This window comes from Scyliorhinus canicula, chromosome 4 (genome assembly GCF_902713615.1).
Source record: "Scyliorhinus canicula chromosome 4, sScyCan1.1, whole genome shotgun sequence".
NCBI lineage: Eukaryota > Metazoa > Chordata > Chondrichthyes > Carcharhiniformes > Scyliorhinidae > Scyliorhinus > Scyliorhinus canicula.
This window is the reverse complement of record NC_052149.1, coordinates 26669952-26690355: the sequence shown is the minus strand read 5'-3', so window position 1 is coordinate 26690355 and position 20404 is coordinate 26669952. Positions and strand designations below refer to the sequence as shown.

At 46.1% G+C, this 20404-nt stretch overlaps 1 protein-coding gene across 3 annotated transcripts in view; it reads left to right on the top strand.

Moving 5' to 3' along the window:
• The window catches only part of LOC119964436 (dihydropyrimidine dehydrogenase [NADP(+)]-like), a 918190-nt gene that overhangs the window by 686101 nt on the left and 211685 nt on the right, over window positions 1–20404 (top strand). For all 3 annotated transcript variants that reach the window (XM_038793913.1, XM_038793914.1, XM_038793915.1), the window contains 2 exons: window positions 7999–8067; window positions 13815–13898. In XM_038793913.1, the coding sequence (XP_038649841.1) occupies window positions 7999–8067; window positions 13815–13898 (153 nt within the window). The remainder of the gene's footprint in view (window positions 1–7998; window positions 8068–13814; window positions 13899–20404) is intronic.

Here is a 20404-nt window from a genome sequence, read left to right as displayed (position 1 = left end):
GGGGACTTATCTATCCTGATGCTTTTCAAAATTTCCAGCACTTCCTCATTCTTAATATCAACCTGTTCGAGTCTATTAACCTGGTTCACACTGTTCTCGTGATCAACAAGGTCCCTCTCTCCAGTGAATACTGAAGCAAAGTATTCATTTAGGGCCTCCCCCATCTCCTCAGACTCCACAAGTTTTCTAGACTATCCCTGATCGGCCCTACTCTCACTCTGATCATCCTCTTATTTCTCACATAAGTGTAGAACACCTTGGGGTTTTCCCTAATCCTTCCCACCAGGGCTTTTCATGCCCCCTTCTAGCTCTCCGCAGTCCATTTTGAGTTCCTTCCTGACTACCTTGGAACCCACTAGAGCTGACTCAGATCCTTGCTTCCTCAACCTTACGCAAGCTTCTTTCTTCCTCTTCACTAGAAGCTCCACTTCTCTTATCATCCAAGGCTCCTTCACCTTACCATTCCTTCCTCGTCTCAGTGGGACAAAACTATTCAGCACTCGCAGCAAGTGCTCCTTAAACAATCCCCACATTAGTGTCGTGCATTTCCTCAAGAACAATTGTTCCACTTTATGCTCCTCAGTTCTTGTCTAATAGCAGTATAATTTCCCCTCCCCCAATTAAATACCTTCCCATACTGTGTGTTCCTATCCCTCTCCATGACTATGGTAAAGGTCAAGGAGTTGTGGTCTCTGTCACCGAAATGCTCTCCCACTGAGACATCTGACACCTGGCCTGGTTCGTTGTCGAGCACCAAGTCCAATACGGCCTCCCCCCTCATCGGCCTATCTACATATTGAGTCAAGAATCCTTCCTGGAGACACCTGACAAAATCTGCTCCATCCAAACATTTGCACTAAGGAGGTTCCAGTCAATATTTGGGAAGTTGAAGTCACCCATGACAACAACTCTGTTACTTCTGCACTTTTCCAAGATATGCCGCCCAATCTGTTCCTCTATTTCTCTGCTGCTATTGGGGGGTCTATAGAAAACTCCCGATAAAGTGACTGCTCCTTTCTTGTTTCTGACTTCCACCCATACTGACTCAATAAACAAATCATCCTCAACTACCTGCTTTTCTGCAGCTGTGGTGCACTCCCTAATTAACAGTGCCACTCCCCCTCCTCTTTTACCTCCCTCCCTATTCTTCTTAAAACATCTAAACCCCGGAACATCTGACAACCATTCCTGCCCCTGTGAAATCCATGTCTCCATAATGGCAACAACATCGTAGTTCCAAGTACTGATCCATGCTCTTAAGTTCCTCTCCCTTATTCCTGACACTCCTTGCATTGAAACAGACACACTTTAACCCATTCCACTGAGTGCAACTTTGCCCTATCAACTGTCTATCCTTCCTCACAGACTTGCTGCATACTATTTCTGCCTGTTCAACAGCTACCCTATCCTCTGATCCATAGCCCTGGTCCCTATCCCCCTGCCAAACTAATTTAAACCCTCTTGAAGAGCTCTAGCAAACCTCCCACCCAGGATATTGGTGCCCCTCCAGTTTAGGTGCAATCCGTCCTTCATGTACAGGTCCCACCTTCCCCAGAAGATATCCCAATGATCTACATATCTGAAGCCTTCCCTCCTGCACCAGCCCTGTAGCCACGTGTTCAGCACTCCCTCTCTGGTTCTTACCTCACTTGCACGTGGCACCGGTAGCAATCCTGATATCACTACTCTGCTTGTCCTGCTCTTTAGCTTCCAACCTAACACCCTAAAATCACTTTATATATCCTCATCGCTTTTCTTAGCTTTGTCATTGATGCCTATGTAATCACGACTTCTGGTTGCTCACCCTCCCCCTTAAGAATCCTGTAGACTCGATCCGAGACATCCCTGGCCCTGGCACCAGGGAGGCAACATACCTTCCGGGAGTCTCGCTCGCGACCACAGAATCTCCTATGTTGTTGAGAATTGGATACAATACTCCAGATGTGGCTGAACCATTGTTTTATAATGGTTCACAATAACCTGCTTTTGTATCCAATGCTCTGTTTTTAAAGCTCAGCATCCCAAATGCTGAACCATTTTCTCAACCTGCCTTGTCACTATCACTAAAATTGTGCTCTGCACATGCAGGTCTGTGTCATTAATGTAGATCAAGAAAGGTAGTCATCTTAGTACTGACTTCTGGGGAATCCCACTGATACACCTTCCTCCAATCTGAAAAACAGCCTTCTACCTCTGCTGTGGGTGGAATTTACAGCTTGTCCCCCTCCCCACGGCATGATTTGTGGCAGCAGAGGGGACCTGCTATTGGTCGGTGGCGGTATCTACTGGTCCCGCAACTGCCAATGGGGTTTCCGCAAGATCCTGCTGGCGGGAATTGCTAGAAAGTTCCGCCCAATGTTTCTGGTCAATCAGCAACTTTGTATCCATGCTGCCTCTGTCCCTTTTGTGTTATGTGTTGTATTCTCTATTCTGATTTACCTGGATGGCTCGGATGCACAGTGTTGAATAAAGAACACAAAGCTTTGTTAACGAACAAAACTATAAATTTATTACACTATTAACTAAGATTTGATTACATTCCTAATGCAGAAGGTTATTATATAAAACAATGATATCTCTAACTTACAAAACTCACAACTGCTCTCTGTGCCTGACTGTCTTACAGCTCTCTCCTAACTCTTAACTCCTAATTATCCAATCAAATTCTAATCCCAGAATCCTCTAGTCACATGATATTTACATGACTGTTCTGTGGTTCCTTCTAGTGGTATGAATCATTATCATTAACTTGTTAGTCAATATACATTTAGCTCACTGGGCTAAATCGCTGGCTTTTAAAGCAGACCAAGCAGGCCAGCAGCACGGTTCAATTCCCGTACCAGCCTCCCCAGACAGGCGCCGGAATGTGGCAACTAGGGGCTTTTCACAGTAACTTCATTGAAGCCTGCTCGTGACAATAAAGCAATTTTCATTTCATTTAATTTCATATCATGACATTTTGGACTTTACTTTTGTTGACAAGCCTGTTTTGCATCTTATCAAATTCCTTTTGGAAGTCTATGTACACCACATCAATTACATTACCCTCATCAACATTTACCTCATCAAAAACTCAATCAAGTTAGTCAAAAACAATTTGCCCTTAACAAGTTTTTGCTGGATTTCCTGAATAAATACGCCTGCAACCAAGTGCCTGTTAATTGTGTTCCAGATTATTGTTTCAAAGAGTTTTCCCACCACAAGGTTAAACTAACCGGCCTGTAGTCGCTGGACTTCTTTATGTGTTCTTTTTTGAACAACCCTTTACTCTTTACATCGCTTTAGAAGATGTTGGATTCATTTTTCTGTTAACTGCTAACCTCTTCCCATAATCTCACTTTACTTTTCTTATTTCTTTTTTCACTTTCCTCTGAGCTTTCTTTATTCTAAAAGAACAAGTGCAGCAGGTGCCTGGGACATCATTACCTCCATTTTCTCCTCAAGGCAGCACTTGACAAAAGCCCTGCCAAAATTGAAGTCAATAGGAATCAGGGGGCAAGCTCTCCACTAGTTGGAGTCATACGTGGCAAAAAGGAAGGTGGTTGTGGTTGTTGGAGGCCAATCATCTCAGCCACAGGGTATCACTGCAGGAGTACCTCAGGGAAATGTGCTAGACCCAACCATTTTCGGCTTCTTCATCAACGATCTTTCCCCCAATGTAAGGTCATTAGAGTGGATTTCCTTTGATGATTGTACATTGTTCAGTACCAGTTGCAACTCCTATGTTATTCAAGCAGTCAATGTCCACATGCAGCAACTCTTGGACAACATTCAGGCTTGGACTGATAAATGGCATGTAGCATTCACACCATATAATCGCACGGCAATGACCATCTAATTGGTCAATGCAGCACAGTGATTAGCACTACTACCTCACAGTGCCAGGGACCTGGGTTTGATTTGGGTCTTGGGTCACTGTCTGTGTGGAATTTTCACATTCCCCTGTGTCCATGTGGGTTTTATCTGGGTACTTTGATCTCCTCCCACAGTCCACAGATGTGCATGTTAGGTGGATTGGCCATGATCAATGTGCGGGGATAGGGCAGGGAGACGGAGAGTGCTCTTTCAGTGGATCAATGCAGACTGAATGGCCTCCTTCTGCACTGTATGTATTCTATGGGTCTCCAACAAGAGAGAATCTAACCATCTTCCCTAGTCATTGAATGTAATTACTGTTGTAATGGTATTGACTACAGATCATATCTGTTAATGAAGTCTTCATAGTCTCCTGTATGTTAACAGCAAGTCTCTATTTATTACAAGTGCCTTCTTACATCACTGTGTGGACAGTACTCTGCTACTCAACTTTAACCCTTTAAAAACTATACCCTTATACTACAATTACCATCTCTGAACGCCCGAGCATCAACATTCTGCATGTTCCTTAACTAGACCGGCCATATGAATGCAATGGCTTGCAAGAGAAGGTCAAAGGTTAGAATAATAGTTTTACAGTACAGAAAGAGGCCCTTCGGTGCATCATGTCTGTGTTGGCCATCAAGCACCTATCTATTCTAAACTAATTTCCCAGCACTAATAGAACATAGAACATTACAGCGCAGTACGGGCCCTTCAGCCCTCGATGTTGCGCCGACCTGTGAAACCATCTGAAGCCTATCTGACCTACACTATTCCATTTTCATCCATATGTCTATCCAGTGACCACTTAAATGCCCTTAAATTTGGCGAGTCTACTACTGTTGCAGGCAGGGCGTTCCACACCCCTACTACTCTCTGAGTAAAGAAACTGCCTCTGACATCTGCCCTATATCTACCACCCCTCAATTTAAAGCTATGTCCCCTCGTGTTGGTCATCACCATCCGAGGAAAAAGACTCTCATTGTCCACCCTATCTAACCCTCTGACTATCTTATATGTCTCTATTAAGTCACCTCTCAGCCTTCTCCTCTCTACGAAAACAACCTCAAGTCCCTGAGCCTTTCCTCGTAAGATCTTCCCTCCATACCAGGCAACATCCTAGTAAATCTCCTCTGAACCCTTTCCAAAGCTTCCACATCCTTCCTATAATGTGGTGACCAGAACTGCACGCAGTACTCCAGGTGCGGCCGCACCAGAGTTTTGTACAGCTGCAGAATGACCTTGTGGCTCCGAAACTCAATCCCCCTACTGATAAAGGCTAGCACACCATGTGCCTTCTTAACAGCCCTATTAACCTGGGTGGCAACTTCCATAGCCTTATATCGTATAGCCTTGTATTCCTTGCATTAAACGCTTCTTAAATGTTGTGAGGGTTCCCGCCTCTACCACCCTTTCAGGCAGTAAGTTCCAGATTCCCACCATCCTGTGGGTGAAAAAGGCTTTCCTCAATCCGTTCTAAATCTCCTGCCCCTTAACCGTATATCTGTGTACCCTGGTTATTGATCCCTCTATCTACCCTATATATGTTCCTCTTAATTTTGTATAATAAGGTCCCCACCTCAGTCTTCTCTGTTCTAAGGAGAACAAGCCTAGCCTAACCAGCCTCTCTTCATAGCTGAAAATTCTGAGATGATTAACTCGCCTCCTAAATTCCCAAAGCCTATCCAGCATCTGCAAGGCACAAGCCTGGGGTGTGATGGAACATGCTCCACTTGCCTGGGTGAATATGGCTCCAACAACACTGAAGCAGCTCAATACAATGCAGGACAGAGTAGCCTGATTGATTGGCAGTCCATCCACCATCTAAAACTTTCAATGCCTCCACCATTGACACACTGTGGCAGCAGTGAGGAGGCATTGCATCATCTCACCCAGGCACCTTCGACAGTGCCTTCCAAACCCACAACCTCTACCATGCAGAAGGACAAGGACAGCAGACACATGGGACCACAGCCATCTGTAGGTTCCCCTCCAAATCCACACACCATCCTCACTTGAAACTGTATCAACGTTCCTTCAGCGCCGCTGGGTCAAAATCCTGGAACTCCATTCTAAATAATGTGGATGTACTTACACCACATGGACTGCAGCAGTTCAAGCTGGTTCACCACCATCTTCAGAGGGGCATTTAGGGATGGACAACAAATACTTCCCTCGTCGGTAACACATCCATCTTTTGAATGACTGAAAGACAAATTGATTTTAAGACCTTTTTATTCTCACAACATCATTAATAATAAGCACAAACTAAGGGTGCAATCTATCAGCTGCGCTGCACCCGAGGGGCAGCATGGTACAGCCAGTATATGCCAGGAGATTCCCCCTTCCGGGATCTACCCGGCTCCCCACGCCTCCCGAGATCTAACGAGATCTTGTGAGACGTCGCAATGTGAATCTCGCCCATTGTGAGTGGGGTCACTATTTTGCGAATCTGTGTATTAGATCTGCACATCTAGTCTCACTCTAATATGCATTCCCATGATCTACCCCAGGGGTGGGATCTCATCCCCGTGCCTCGGACATCTCGGGTGAGTGCTGCTCAGTACTGGTCCCCACACATGGGGGTATCCCAGCTGGCAGGGGCACTGCCAGGATGCCAGGCTGGTAGTGTCAATGTACCAGACTGGCATTTTTTACACGGCGGGGTTCGGGCTCTTGGGTTACCCTGGGCAGGAGTGGTGAGATGCGGGGGGGGGGGGGGAGGATCCCCTTTATAGGTGAGTTGGGGGTTCGGGGGTCGCGTCGGCGGTCGAGGGATCGGGACGTCATTTCCCTATACTGTGGAGTTCTGGTGAACGGAGCTCCTGAGCACAGCAAACTAAGTACAGCCTTGTTGGGGAGCTCCCTGCTGAGGCTGCGAATAGAACTAGAATTCCAATAGATAGCATGGTGTTTATTGGTGCTGCAAAAGCTGGGAAACACCCGGCTAACCGTGCTCGTTACGGACTCTGTTCCCATTCAGTTAGATCGAGGCCTAAGATTGCACGTTGCAAGTTAACTATGTCAAATGAGGCTTTGGCAATAACATTGGCACTAGAGGCACTCCTTTGGCACTACTTGGGAGGCAGTGGTGTAGCGATATTTGGACTGGTAATCCAGAGACCCTGGAAAATGCTGTGGGAACTCGGTTTCAAATCGCACCATGGCACGTGTAAAATAAACTGGAATTAAAAGTCCAATGATGACCCTGAATCCATTGCCGATTGTCATAAAAATCCATCTGGTTCATTAATATCCTTCCTGGAAGGATATCTGCTGTCCTTACCTGGTCTGGTCTTGACGTGTTCCATATATTCTACAAAAAGGCAGCCATCATTAGGGCCCATGTGGCTACACATAGCAACACGTTTAATTTGGAGGAAGTAATTGGAGTTGGACAAGAAAATGTTTAGAGTGAGACCAGGGGCTGGTTTAGCACACTGGGGTAAATCGCTGGCTTTTAAAGCAGACCAAGGCAGGCCAGCAGCACGGTTCAATTCCTGTACCAGCCTCCCCGAACAGGCGCCAGAATGTGGCGACTAGGGGCTTGTCACAGTAACTTCATTGAAGCCTACTCGTGATAATAAGTGATTTTCATTTCATTTCATTTTCATTTCAAGAAGGTCAGCTAGGCAGGGGAGAGTGGTGGTGGATCGGGTCTGGTTGGGTTTAAGCTCAAAGAAGAAATGGAGAGCCCTGGGCACATCCTGCTGGGAAATGGAGGCGTAGTGGGATTGGACATCCATACTGAAGATGAAATGGTTAGGGCCAGCAAACTGGAAACTGTTAAAGTTACGTAGGGTATTGGAAGAAACACAGATGTTGATATGAAAAGACTGCACAAGGAGAGAAAAAAATGGAGTTGAGATGGAAAGAAATAAATTCAATGGAACAGAAAACAGACTGAAATACTGGGCTGACCAGGGTAGCCTTGTCTATGGATTTGGGGAAGAAGGTTGAAGAGGACTCTCAGTATTAGGGGATTATGAGCTTGACATATTTAGTTTTTCATTAGAAATACCCCAAAAAGGTGGTTTACAAGCTACAGATTACATTTGTTGGTGTAACTTGATCTTTTCACAGACATTATTTGTTAACAATTCTGTAACAGATATTTAATCAAATTTCTTTTTTTTGTAGATTATTATTGCCAGTCTCATGTGCACTTACAACAAGAATGATTGGACAGAACTTGCAAAAATGGCCGAGGTAGGTCTTTTAGTTGTGCGTTTTCTATTTCACGACAGAATCAGTTCCAACAGTTTCACTGAGATTCACATTACATTTTTGGGAGGTAAAATAATTATGCAAGAACAATGAATATTTAGCGCTATCTGCAGTTTTACTTTACACATACCCGTCAAAATGAGATGAATTTTCATTTAAGCAACTACTGATTTAGAGACAGGTTGGGAAGGACAATTCATTCCAGCAAACGATTTGGGCAAGGTTGGTATTTCACTTTCTTAGTTGCCTACAGGTATGGTGGAGTTGAAATACATGCAGTTCAGGTGCTATTCTTTGCCATAAATTGGGACTCTTATTTTACCTTCTAATAAGAATTGTTGGTGGGAAGTGTCAGAAATACGACTATATTATTGCTAATTACTCACTGGTAAACACTTCAATAAGAACTGAATAAAAACTTAGAAACAAAATATCAAACAATACATTAAAAAGTCAAGCACATGGCAAAATGCATTAAGCACATAAGAAAATCACTTTATTGCAAACAAACAGGTAGATGATTCAAGAATTCAGGATCAAAGATCTCGACTACAAGGTCTTAATTTTGAGGGAATTCTTATCTCTGGTTTGACCCTCATTTACGTTCATTGGCCTCTAATTCTCAGCTGAGACTTCCTTGTTTGTTCAAATGAATGTCTGTTCCTTAGAGGATAACTTGTTAATCAAACATTGGACATTTCTCAAGATTGACTGGGGCCTATCAAAACTAGCTTAGCATCTGTGTGCGCAGTCTTAGGAAAAGTACTGGATATGTTTTCTCACACGTGCTATGTTTCATAGCTTGGTGGAGACATTAAGAATTGATTAGTTGATTAGACAGAGAACAATACATTCTCAGTGCTGGAATACAATGGGTAATTCATTGTATGAGACAATGACGGAAATAGTCAAGACACTTTTAATATTTTGCATATTTAGCTATATGCATTCAACTAGCACCTCTATGAATAAAACTATGAATAAAACTAGACTCTATCACGTTTAATACAACGGAATAGCTATTTCTGAGCGCAGTTAGACGAGTTAACCACCTTCACAAGGGCTGGACTGCAGTCATGTACAGGCCAAACCAGGTTAGGACAATTGATATCATTCCCTAAAGAGCACTGAAGAACTAGTTGGTCTTTTATGATATTTAAACAGTTTTAAATTATGCCAGCTTTCTATTTCTAATATTTCTTGAAGTTGAATTTAATTTCAGCAACTTTCTGACAGATAATGGTTCTGTAATTTTAAGGCTCATCATGTTTGAGAATATGCCAGCTCTTATGCAGAAACATCAAATGTGATCCAATGTGATCCAATTTCCGGATCTGGTGATGAATGTTACCATATTATTCTGATATGATTTATTAGCTATATTGTCATGTGTAGGTTTATGTGCATAATCAGAATGTCATACCACTTGCTACTGCTACAGTCAGTGTAGCAAGCAGTCATGTATCAGTCCACCAGCCACATACAGAACTGCAAGAAATACATTTGATGAAGTTCCAGCAATTGATTCTAAAAGTCTGATTATTTTGAACTTCTGGGCACCACATGGCATAAGTCAGTTGTGTTGTATTAACGTTCAAGTGGCTTCCCGCGGATGCAAAGAGATGAAATGGGAGCACGTAGCAAGACTGAGTGAGATTAAGGGTTTTACTGAGGACCAGGCCAAAAAAGATGAATTGTACAGACAGGTACCTGTGTAAACAGGTTCAGAGCTCCTTGAAGATGGAGTCGAAGGTGGAGAGAGTGGTGAAGAAAGCATTCAGCATGCTAGGTTTTATTGGTCAGAATATTGAATACAGGAGTTGGGCCGTCTTGTTGAAGTTGTACAAGACATTGGTAAGACCACACATGGAATACTGTCTTCAATTCTGGTCACCCGATTGTAGAAAGGAGATTGTTAAACTAGAAAGAGTTCAGAAGAGATGTATGAGGATGATACCAGGACTTGATGGTCTGAGCTTTGAGGAGAGGCTGGATAGGCTGGGACTTTTTTCCCTGGGGCGTAGAAGGCTTCAGGGTGATCTTCTAGAGGCCTATTAAATAATGAGGAGCATCGATAAGGTAGATAGACAACATCTTTTCCCAAGGATAGAGGAGTCTAAAACTAGAGGGTATAGGTTTAAGGTGAGAGGGGAGAGATACAAAAGAGACCGGGGGGGGGTGTTTTTCACACAGAGGGTGGTGAGCATCTGGAACGGGCTGCCAAAGGCAGTGGTAGAGGTGGGTATGATTTTGTCTTTTAAAAAGCAGTTAGTTACGTGTGCAGGATGGGTATAGAGTGATATCATAGAATTTACAGTGTAGAAGGAGGCCATTCGGCCCATTGAGTCTGCACCGGCTCTTGGAAAGAGCACCCGACACAAGCCCACACCTCCACCCTATCCCCATAACCCAGTAGCCCTACCCAACACAAAGGACAATTTTGGACACTAAGGGCAATTTAGCATAGCCAATCTACCTAACCCGCACATCTTTGGACTGTGGGAGGAAACCGGAGCACCCGGAGGAAACCCACGCACACACGGGGAGAACGTGCAGGCTCCGCACAGGCAGTGACCCAAGCCGGGAATCGAACCTGGGACCCTGGAGCTGTGAAGCAATTGTGCTAACCACTATGCTACCGTGCTGCAAAATAAGGGCAGAATGAGGGCAAGTGGTACTAGCTTAGTGATAGAAACTGGGCAGCATGGACAAGCTGGGCCAAAGGGCCTGTTTCCATGCCGTAAACATCTATGACACTATGGCTCACTGTGGTGAATGGAGGGCCAAGGGTTAGACAGGATTTTGAAAAACCCTTTGCATGCAACTTGAGGGGGAACATTTATTCAGGGGAGCATGCCGAATCAAGTGAGATTGGAAGTGGAATGTGAGTGGCAAGGTATATGAAGAAGTGATCAGAGATGGCCTTGCCTGTGAAATGAAAATGAAAATCGCTTATTGTCACGAGTAGGCTTCAAATGAAGTTACTGTGAAAGTCCCTAGTTGCCACATTCCGGCGCCTGTTCGGGGAGGCTGTTGCGGGAATCAAACCGTGCTGCTGGCCTGCTTGGTCTGCTTTCAAAGCCAGCGATTTAGCCCTGTGCTAAACCAGCCCCTGTAGTTGAGATGATGGGAATAGAGATACTGGGTGAAATGGTCGGGTCACAGGTATGGCCATGCACTTTGGTAGACAAATTCTCATGGAGGGACTGAGTAACGGAATACTGCCATTAGTTTTCCTTTTTCATGGAGGTAAAATTAAAATAAAATGAATGTCATTGTTCTCCTGTGATGTACATCTGCTCACAATAATGTGAAATAGTAAGTGATTGATTTTGTACATTTTATTTCTTGTTGCCACACGGATGTACAAATCCTGAGATTAGCGTCTGAAATATGAGGTCCAATTTTAATCCCTGGTGTGTCTGGGTCAGGTGGGAAGTTAACAGTTTTGAACCTGAACCCAACCTGCCTCGAACCTTCTGGTCTATCAGAGGCGAATCTTCCAAAAATCTGCACTATCAGCTTTATCTCCTAGTAGTCACTGTTATTGACTGCATATTCTCATAATCATGATCCTTAATATTGTGAGCCATTTTTTCTGTGAACCTTGCAAACTATGGTACAAAATCTCAGATTTAAAAGGGCTTACTGAAGGGAAATTAAATTAAACGTTATTAGTAATTGGTTTTGTGATCTTAAGCTCTCGATCCATTTTAAACATGTTTGGCCCAATTGACCGTGAAATCTGTTGCTAAATTCTGGCTTAACACGAGCTTTACTGTCTGAATGCTGACTATGATGAATGACTTTATCATGCAGCTTGTTCCTTTGCTTTCCGCAAGGCACAAAATGTTTATGATTTTTCACACCTCTGATGGCTAACAGTTTGAGAAAAATAATAAATTCACACTGGAACCACATGTGCAGCTTTATGGGGATATAATATTTATGTAATTCCCTGCTCAGATGTGATTTAAATTTATTTTAGTCATTTTTGATACAGAGGCCTAGAAATCCTTGGCAGCGCACCCATTCATCCAGGTGAAAAATGGGCAGCAAAGCATCCAATATGGCGAGCGGCACGTCCCTGCTTATTCACGCCAGAAATATGTTGCTCGCTTGGGCTGCTGCTTCGACATCCAGACAGCAGCCTGTTAATTGGCCATTGCCGATGTAGATGGGGGAACACAAGAGCAAACCAGGTGCTCTCTGAAGACTCTGAAAATTGTCAAAAATAAAAGTTGGCAGGCAATCATTGAGGAGGGGCTAACCCTGCCACCAGAAGGCTGCCTCTTGAGAACTGGTGGGCTTCACATGCCAGCATAAGGTTACTCCGGTAACGGAAAGATCCTATCTCCATTGGAAAATGGCCGCTGGAGAAGCACTACTTGAGGCGAGAATGCGGCAGGAGTTGTCCCAACATAGAACATAGAAAAATACAGCACAGAACAGGCCCTTCAGCCCAAGATGTTGTGCCGAACTTTTGTCCCATATTAAGAACAAATTAATCTGCACCCCATCATTCTACCGTAATCCATGTACCAATCCAATAGCTGCTTGAAGGTCCCTAATGTTTCCGACTACTTCCACAGGCATTGCATTCCATGCCCCCACTACTCTCTGGGTAAAGAACCTACCTCTGACATCCCCCCTATATCTTCCACCATTCACCTTAAATTTATGTCCCCTTGTAAATGGTTTGTTCCACCCAGGGAAAAAGCCTCTGACTGTCTATCTATTCCCCTGATCATCTTATAAACTTCTATCAAGTCGCCCCTCATCCTTCTCCGTTCTAATGAGAAAAGGCCTAGCACCCTCAACCTTTCCTTGTAAGACCTACTCTCCATTCCAGGCAACATCCTGGTAAATCTCCTTTGCACCTTTCTCCCTCTTTCTGCTCTGCTGCCGCTGCTGCACCCCCTTTTATACCCTATATAATCCATCAAGCTTCTCCCTCTGAAGAAGTCATATGGACTCAAAAGGTTAACTCTGTTTCTCTCTCCATAAATGTTGCCAGACCTGCTGTGTTTTTCTAGCTTTTTCTGTTTTGATTTAATCCGTTTAACCTTTTCCCAGGGTAACTATCCTGCTAAGTAAGTCGGAACCATCTGAAGTCTTGGCATTACAATTGGAATTTCGGAGCGTTCCAGATGCAGGGCGGTTGCCTCCCTGGGTAATCCCCAGGCAATCCTTGCATGGGGACCTCGAAGGGGTCCCCAACACACCTTCTGAGGTACCTCTAGGGTATGACCTCCGTATAATGGAAAATCTGGGCCATCGAAAATTAGTGATTTTTGTTTCCTCTGACAGCATTTAAGTTAAATGAAATCATTGGTATTTATAAAAGAAAATATCTGTTGCCAAGTGATTTTAAGTCATTTACGGATCATTTTACTGCATTATAATTCAACGATATTTTCCTTAACTGATTCTCACTTGATTATAAAATTCAGTAATCCAATAAACGACACGCTTTTTGAGCATGAACACTGCTTACAGCAAAAATGTGACATCAAAGTTACAAAATACAGAAAAGGGATATGAGATTTTCTCTTTATTCAAACTTTGCATCAAATCGAAGTGTGAGGCCAGCTGCTCAATCTTTCAACCTACAAGGAAGATCTAATTACTTCTGGCATATGTTGATGTAACCTGTTCTGTTCCACAAAACAATTTGGGATCTTGCAATAGTGGTCTCACAATGCACTCAAATTCTTTACCCTTAATAGGATTCTGGTGCCGATGCCTTGGAATTAAATTTATCCTGCCCACATGGCATGGGGGAAAGAGGAATGGGCCTGGCCTGCGGACAGGTAATTCAATTTTTTTCACCTTTTGCATTCCATTGAAACTTGCTGTTTCCACCATCATTTCAGATGTGCCTTAGGACTGTGGTTAGGACTGAGGTGGATTCCAGATCGAGCCTGCAGGCCTTGAAGGCTCAAGCAAAACATACAGCTTTATTTCGAAGATGTTAACACTGCAGGCTGTGAAGTTAGACTGCCCATTTGCGTGCGCCAACGGGCGAGATGACGTCACGCAATCGTTCTCTTAAAGTGTCCCTGTTCAGCGACAAGGCTGCTTGTGAGCAAATTACCGGAAACACCGGGCTAAATTCTCAGCCTCGCGCCGGCGGAGCAGAGTTTCTGGTGAGGCGGAGAATGCAGCGTCGGTCCATTTCCAAAGCTCTGGGCTCCCACAGGCGTCTTGAGATGCGTGCGGCAGAGGCATAGAGTTTAAGAGCAGGGAGGTTAAGCTGAAACTGAATAAAACTTTGATTAGACCACAACTGGAGTATTGTGTGCAGTTCTGGCATCCACATTATAGGAGGGATGTGACAGCTCTGCAAAGGGGTATAGAGGAGATTTACCAGGATGCTGCCTGGGCTGGAGAGTTTTAGCGATGAAGAGAGATTAGGTAGACTTGGATTGTTTTCCTTGGAGCAGAGGAGACTGAGTGGGGACATGACTGAGATGTATAAAATTATGAGGGACATATATAGGCGGGGATTCTCCGAGCCCTGTGCCGGGCCAGAGAATCGGAGCAACAGCACCACGATGCCCAGATGCCGGCGCGCGATTCTCCGAGGTGTGGAGAATCGGCGCCATTTGCGCCGGTGTGTTTGGTGTGGTGCCGGCCACGGGCCACTGGAATCGGCGGGGCCGCCAATTCTCCGGCCCGAATGGCCGCACCGACACGACACAGTTCTGCCGGCGCCGTTCACCCCTGGTCGCTGCCGGCGGGAACTCTGCGGGAATGCTCATGGGGGCGCCTGTGGAGGGGGGGGGGGGGAGGCTCTCTCACCGAGGGGGGGTCACAGATGGTGTCCAGCCCGCGGTCAGGGCCCACCGATCGGCGGGCCGGCTTCTCTGTCGGCGGGCCTCCTTTCCTCCGCCGGCAATGTTATATCCCTGCCCCATTTTTGTGCGGGGCGGCCTGGGGGAGGACGGCCACTGCGCATGCGCTAGTTGGCGCCTGCCCAACTGCATGTGACCCAAGGCACTGGGTCTCTGACGCTGTGCCGAGGCCCCGCCCCGCAAATTGCGCCACGCTCCTGCCAGCCTCACAGAGACCCCAGAATGGGGTCTGGGGACGGGCGCCGATGCCGGAGTAAAACACTCCGGTTTTTACTCCAGCGTCGGCACTTAGACTCCCGTTGGGAGAATCCTGCCCATAGAGTTGACAGGAAGAAACCGTTCCCCTTGGTGGAGGGATCAATAACCAGGGGACATAGACATAGATAATAATCGTTATTAGTGTCACAAGTAGGTTTACATTAATACTGCAATGAAGTTGCTGTGGAAATCCCCTAATCTACACACCACAGCACCTGTTCAGGTACACTGAGGGAGAATTCAGAATGTCCAATTTACCTCACAAGCACGTCTTTTGGGACTTGTGGGAGGAAACTGGGGCACCCGGAGGAAATCCACGCAGTCGTGGGGAGAATGTGCAGACTCTGCACAGACAGTGATCCAAGCCGGGAATCGAACCTGGGACCCTGGAGCTGTGAAGCAACAGTGCTAACCACTGTGAGATTTAAGGTAAGGGGCAAGAGGTTTAGAGGGGCTGTGAGGAACATCCTTTTTACCGAGCGGGTGGTGGGAGTTTGGAACTCACTGCATGAAAGGGTGTTTGGGGCAGAGTCCCACATAACATTTAAGAGCTATTTAGATGTGTACTTGCATGCCAAGGCATACAAAGCTATGAGCCAAGTGCTGGAAAATAGGATTAGAATCGTTAGGTGGTTGTTTTTGACTAGCGCAGATGCGATGGGCCGAAGGGCCTTTTCGGTGCTCGATTACTCTATGGGGGGGGGGGATAGGGAAGGGTGGATAGAACCACCACCTGTCCCTTACATGGCTGTCGATAGAGAAGAGAAGAAGCCCTGCAGTTAATTGGAAATTTAAAAAAAGACAATTCGATAGAGGTGCTTTGTTGGAGAGAAAAGAACTATCGCAGTGTCCCCCAACTCCAGCATGCCACCTTCGCCAGACTTGTCTGGCGAATGACACAATAACTACTATTGGCATCGAAAGAAGGGAACGCTTCTTGACTGCATGAGTTTGACAAGGTCACGAGCAATGCCCCACATTCTGGCCTAATTATTCTTTTATATAGAATCATGGAATCCTTGCAGTACAGACAGAGGCCATTCGGCCCATCTAGCCTGCAACAACCCTTCGAAAGAACACTCTGCACATGTCCACTCACCGATCCACCTCATCCTATCCCCGTAACCTACTCTGCACATCCCTGGACACTATGGGGCAATTGATCATGGTGAATCCACCTAACCTGTGTATCTTTGGACTGTGGGAGGAAACCTATGCAGATACGGAGAGAACGTGCAAACTCCACAAAGACAGTGACTAGAATTGAACCCGGTCTCTGGCGCTGTGAGGCAGCAGTGTTAACCACTGTGCCACCGTGCCATCCTCATTTGTTTTTTTTAAAAACAATCCTTCTGAGGGGTAAGATTAGATATACGGAGAGCAATTCAGCGAGAAAAGCATCGCCATTTTGGGTACGAATAATGGGATGTTTCCCGCAGCCTACAACACCCCCCAATCAAATGAGACTTTGGTTTTTTTGAGGGCCTCTGTGGGAAATACCCTGCCGAGGCTGCGCTTACCATCATTTCCTGCACTGATGAGCACTGCCATTTTTAAATGCTGCCACAATCTCTCTACCACCCCCCACCACGGCCTCCAGACCCCCCTCCAAACTTACCGTTTAGGGGGCCTTGAGCCCCCCCCCTCACCCCCCTCACCCTACCTCATGAGGGCATGGGCAACCTGCCACTCAGACATCCGCCTGGCACCCTGCCAGTGCTACCTGGGCACCCTGGCAGAGCCAAGGTGGCACTGCCAGGGCACCCAGATAGCAGTGCCAGGCTGACAGTGCCAAACTTTCCTCGGTGGCATAGGGGGAACCAGGGGAGTACACTGCCGCTGATCCGGGACTTGGGTGACTCTGGTGCAGACATATGTAAGTGAAGCTAACAGCTCACTTAAATAGGCAAATCTGGATTCCGCCCAGTGAGGCATCCCGATCGTATTAAATCTTGTGAGAGAATCGTGGAACTGACAGTGCAGAAGGAGGCCATTCTTTTTTTTTTAAATTTTGAGTTTGGCCCATCGAGTCTGCACCGGGCCTTGGAAAGAGCAGACAAGCTAAGTCCACGCCTTCACCTTATCCCACAACCCAACCTAACCTTTTGGACACTAAGGGGCAATTTAGTATGGCCTCTCGCAAGATTTAATGGCCTTGTCGTGTCACCGTGTCAGGCACAATGAGGTGTATGATCGCGCCCGACTATTCACTGCATACTTTCTTGTTACTCTATGCTTGGCTGGTCAAGGCCACTTAAAACACACAAAGTACACATGAACAGACAATTATATAATAATAATAATCTTTATTAGTGTCACAAGTAGGCTTATATTAACAGTGCAATGAAGTTACTGTGAAAATCCCCCAATCGCCACATTCCGGCGCCTGTCTGGGTACACAGAGGGAGAATTCAGAATGTCCAAAATTACCGAACAGCATGTTTTCTGGGATTTGTGGGAGGAAACCAGAGCACCCGGAGGAAACCCATGCAGTCACAGGGAGAACGTGCAGACTCCGCACAGATAGTGACCCAAGCCAGGAATCGAACCTGTGACCCTGGCGCTGTGAAGCAACAGTGCTAACCACTGTGCTACAGACATTTCGGGTGCTTTCGCAATGTTCAGCATTTGATTTATCAGGATGCTGGAGAAAAATGCTCGTTAAGATTAATGAAGTGTAATATTTAGTTTTGTCATGTGCTACACTAGGAACTAGCTTTATTCCTAGTTTTGAATTTAAGAACAAATACTAAGCATCGTTAAAATAAAAGAGCCCTTTTATTAACCTTTTGGGTCTATTTGAATGTATTTAGATGAATGATAACTGCCAGCAATAATCTATTCCATGTGCCATCTGAAGGCAGAAACTAGTTTTTCCTGTCAATGCCCTCCCGTAATCACATCCCATCCCATCGCCTTTTATTTTCCGATAATCCCATTGTTTATTTATCAGCTTCCTTCAGCCCTGTGCTGAATCCTCTCGTGGTGCGAATCTCAGCATTTCAACTTCATCCCTGCTCTTCAAATGTCACTGGAAAATCTAAAGAACAGCTGCCTTTAATGGTTTCAATCTCCGTCCTTCATATATTGACTGTTCAGGCCTCACTATTTCTGCCTGAAGTAAGCTTTCACATCTCTACTGCTAATGGAGCCTCCAAGATACTTGCTGGTAGACTTTTGTCTCAAGGAGCTTCTCAGCTAATGCGCTTGCTAGCTCCCCAAAGTCAGAAAGGAGATCCACTCCATTTGGCAGGACTGGGCGGGGGAGGGAGTGGCGGAGTGGGTGATGCAGGCCTTATTAACTTAGGATCAGTGAGCTGCGAGCAGAAAATGAGTGCCCTGGGAAAGCCCTGAGCCACTGTTGCTTCAGGTGCCCTAGCCGGCCTGTGAGCAAGCAGGTAGGCCGGGAGAACAGATTTTGGGAGGGGGAGGGATCCACTTTGGCATTAGCTCTCATTCTGCTTTCTTCTTGGTCCCACAAAAACAAAGTCTGGCTGACCTGTTGGGCTTTTCCTCAACTGCAGAACAGCTGATACTGGGCAGTGTGTTTGCAGTGAATGTCCCCCTCTATCCTGTTCGGAATGGCCTCAGACCACGATTTTGTGTATAACAGCATCGTCCACGTGACTCAAGTGAGGAAGACCGCAATAGCCACATGGTCAGCAGGCAGGAGGCCTCAAATTTACCTTTGGGCCTATTCTTCCGTACAAAACACTTTGGGCGAAATCTAACAGCCTCACCCGACTGGGGACATGGTCCGACCGATGAATTTCGCGAGAGGCGCAAGATGTCGCGATCTGGAACCTGCCCATGATGTGCGGCACCTAAATTTGAATATTTAAGCATGCGGTTAGGCATGCTTGAATATGGACTCACTGGATCTAACCAGCGCCCAGAATCGAATCCCCTCACCGAGGAGACCCCAGCCAATTGCCGTTTACCAGTGGTCTCCACGAACCGGGCAGAATGACACTTGTGGGTGGGTGGGAGGGGGGGTTGGGGTGGGGGGGGGTCTCCTTCCCAGGCAACTGGAGGCTCACCCAGGTAGTTGGCATCTGGGCAGGGTAGCACCCTGGCACTGCTTATGTCACCTGCGAACCTTGGGTGCCAGCTTGGCACTGCCAGAGTGCCTAGGTGGCACTGGCAGGCTGGCAGGGACACTGCCAGGTTGCCAGGCTGGCAGTGCAAGGTGGCATTTTGCCCATACCGGGGATCCGTGCCTTGCTCTTATGAGGTGGGGTGCGGGGGAGCTCGAGGATCCCCAAGAGGTACATTAGGATGTCCATGGGGGGGTGTCCGGGTGTCAGGTTGGGGGCATTGAGTGATCTGGGAACCATTTAAAAATGGTCCCCCGATTTCCTTCTGCACTGAGGCGCTCTGTGCAGGAAATGAAGGTAAGTGCGGCCTTGGCTAGGCATTCCCTATCAAGGCCCAAATAAATAACCGAGTCCCATCCAGCACTACAAGCATCAGGAAACATCCTGTTAAACCCACCCACAATGGGACTCGTGTTCTTTCGTTAAATTGCGCTCTTAATCTCCATTGGGCACAAGACTGTTCACTAACTAATGATGCCTCCAGATATGGAAACCTTTTTTTGCCACTTCTCTTGTGTTTTTCGCCCATACCGGTTCAAACTTTTGTTCGGCGATTCTTCTCTCGGCCCCAATCAGCAGCGACTCTCTCTGGGATCAATAATATGAGCTCACAAGAGTCAGCGCAATTACAGAGCTCCACATGCCTGTGCAGGAATGAACTGACTTTACCCAATAGCACACAGTCAGCTGACTTGCCTATTTTTTCTGTCAGCTTGTGCTTATCACTAATGATGATTTGGAGACACAGTCAAATCTTCATGCACCACGATTCAGGCTGTCTGTAGAGCACAAGTTCAATGAAAGGCAGGAGCATCCGAACGAGTTACGTGGCTCAGGAGCAGTCACAGCAGGGTTTGCAAGAAAATACTTTTTTAAATTGGGACATCCCTTTCATCACTTATTTCCAACACCTCAAGTGCCCTCTATGTTGGACAGCCACGTTGTGATGTATTCAGCAACCTGGGAGCATTGCAGACAGTTCTCATTGATAATATGGGGGAATGAGTCAAGCACACTGGGCATTCAGGATCAGATGATCAGTGCTCCTCATGTTCTGTGATAAAAGTGTTGTATGAGCACGAAAAACTCCCAGTTCAGATATGTTGC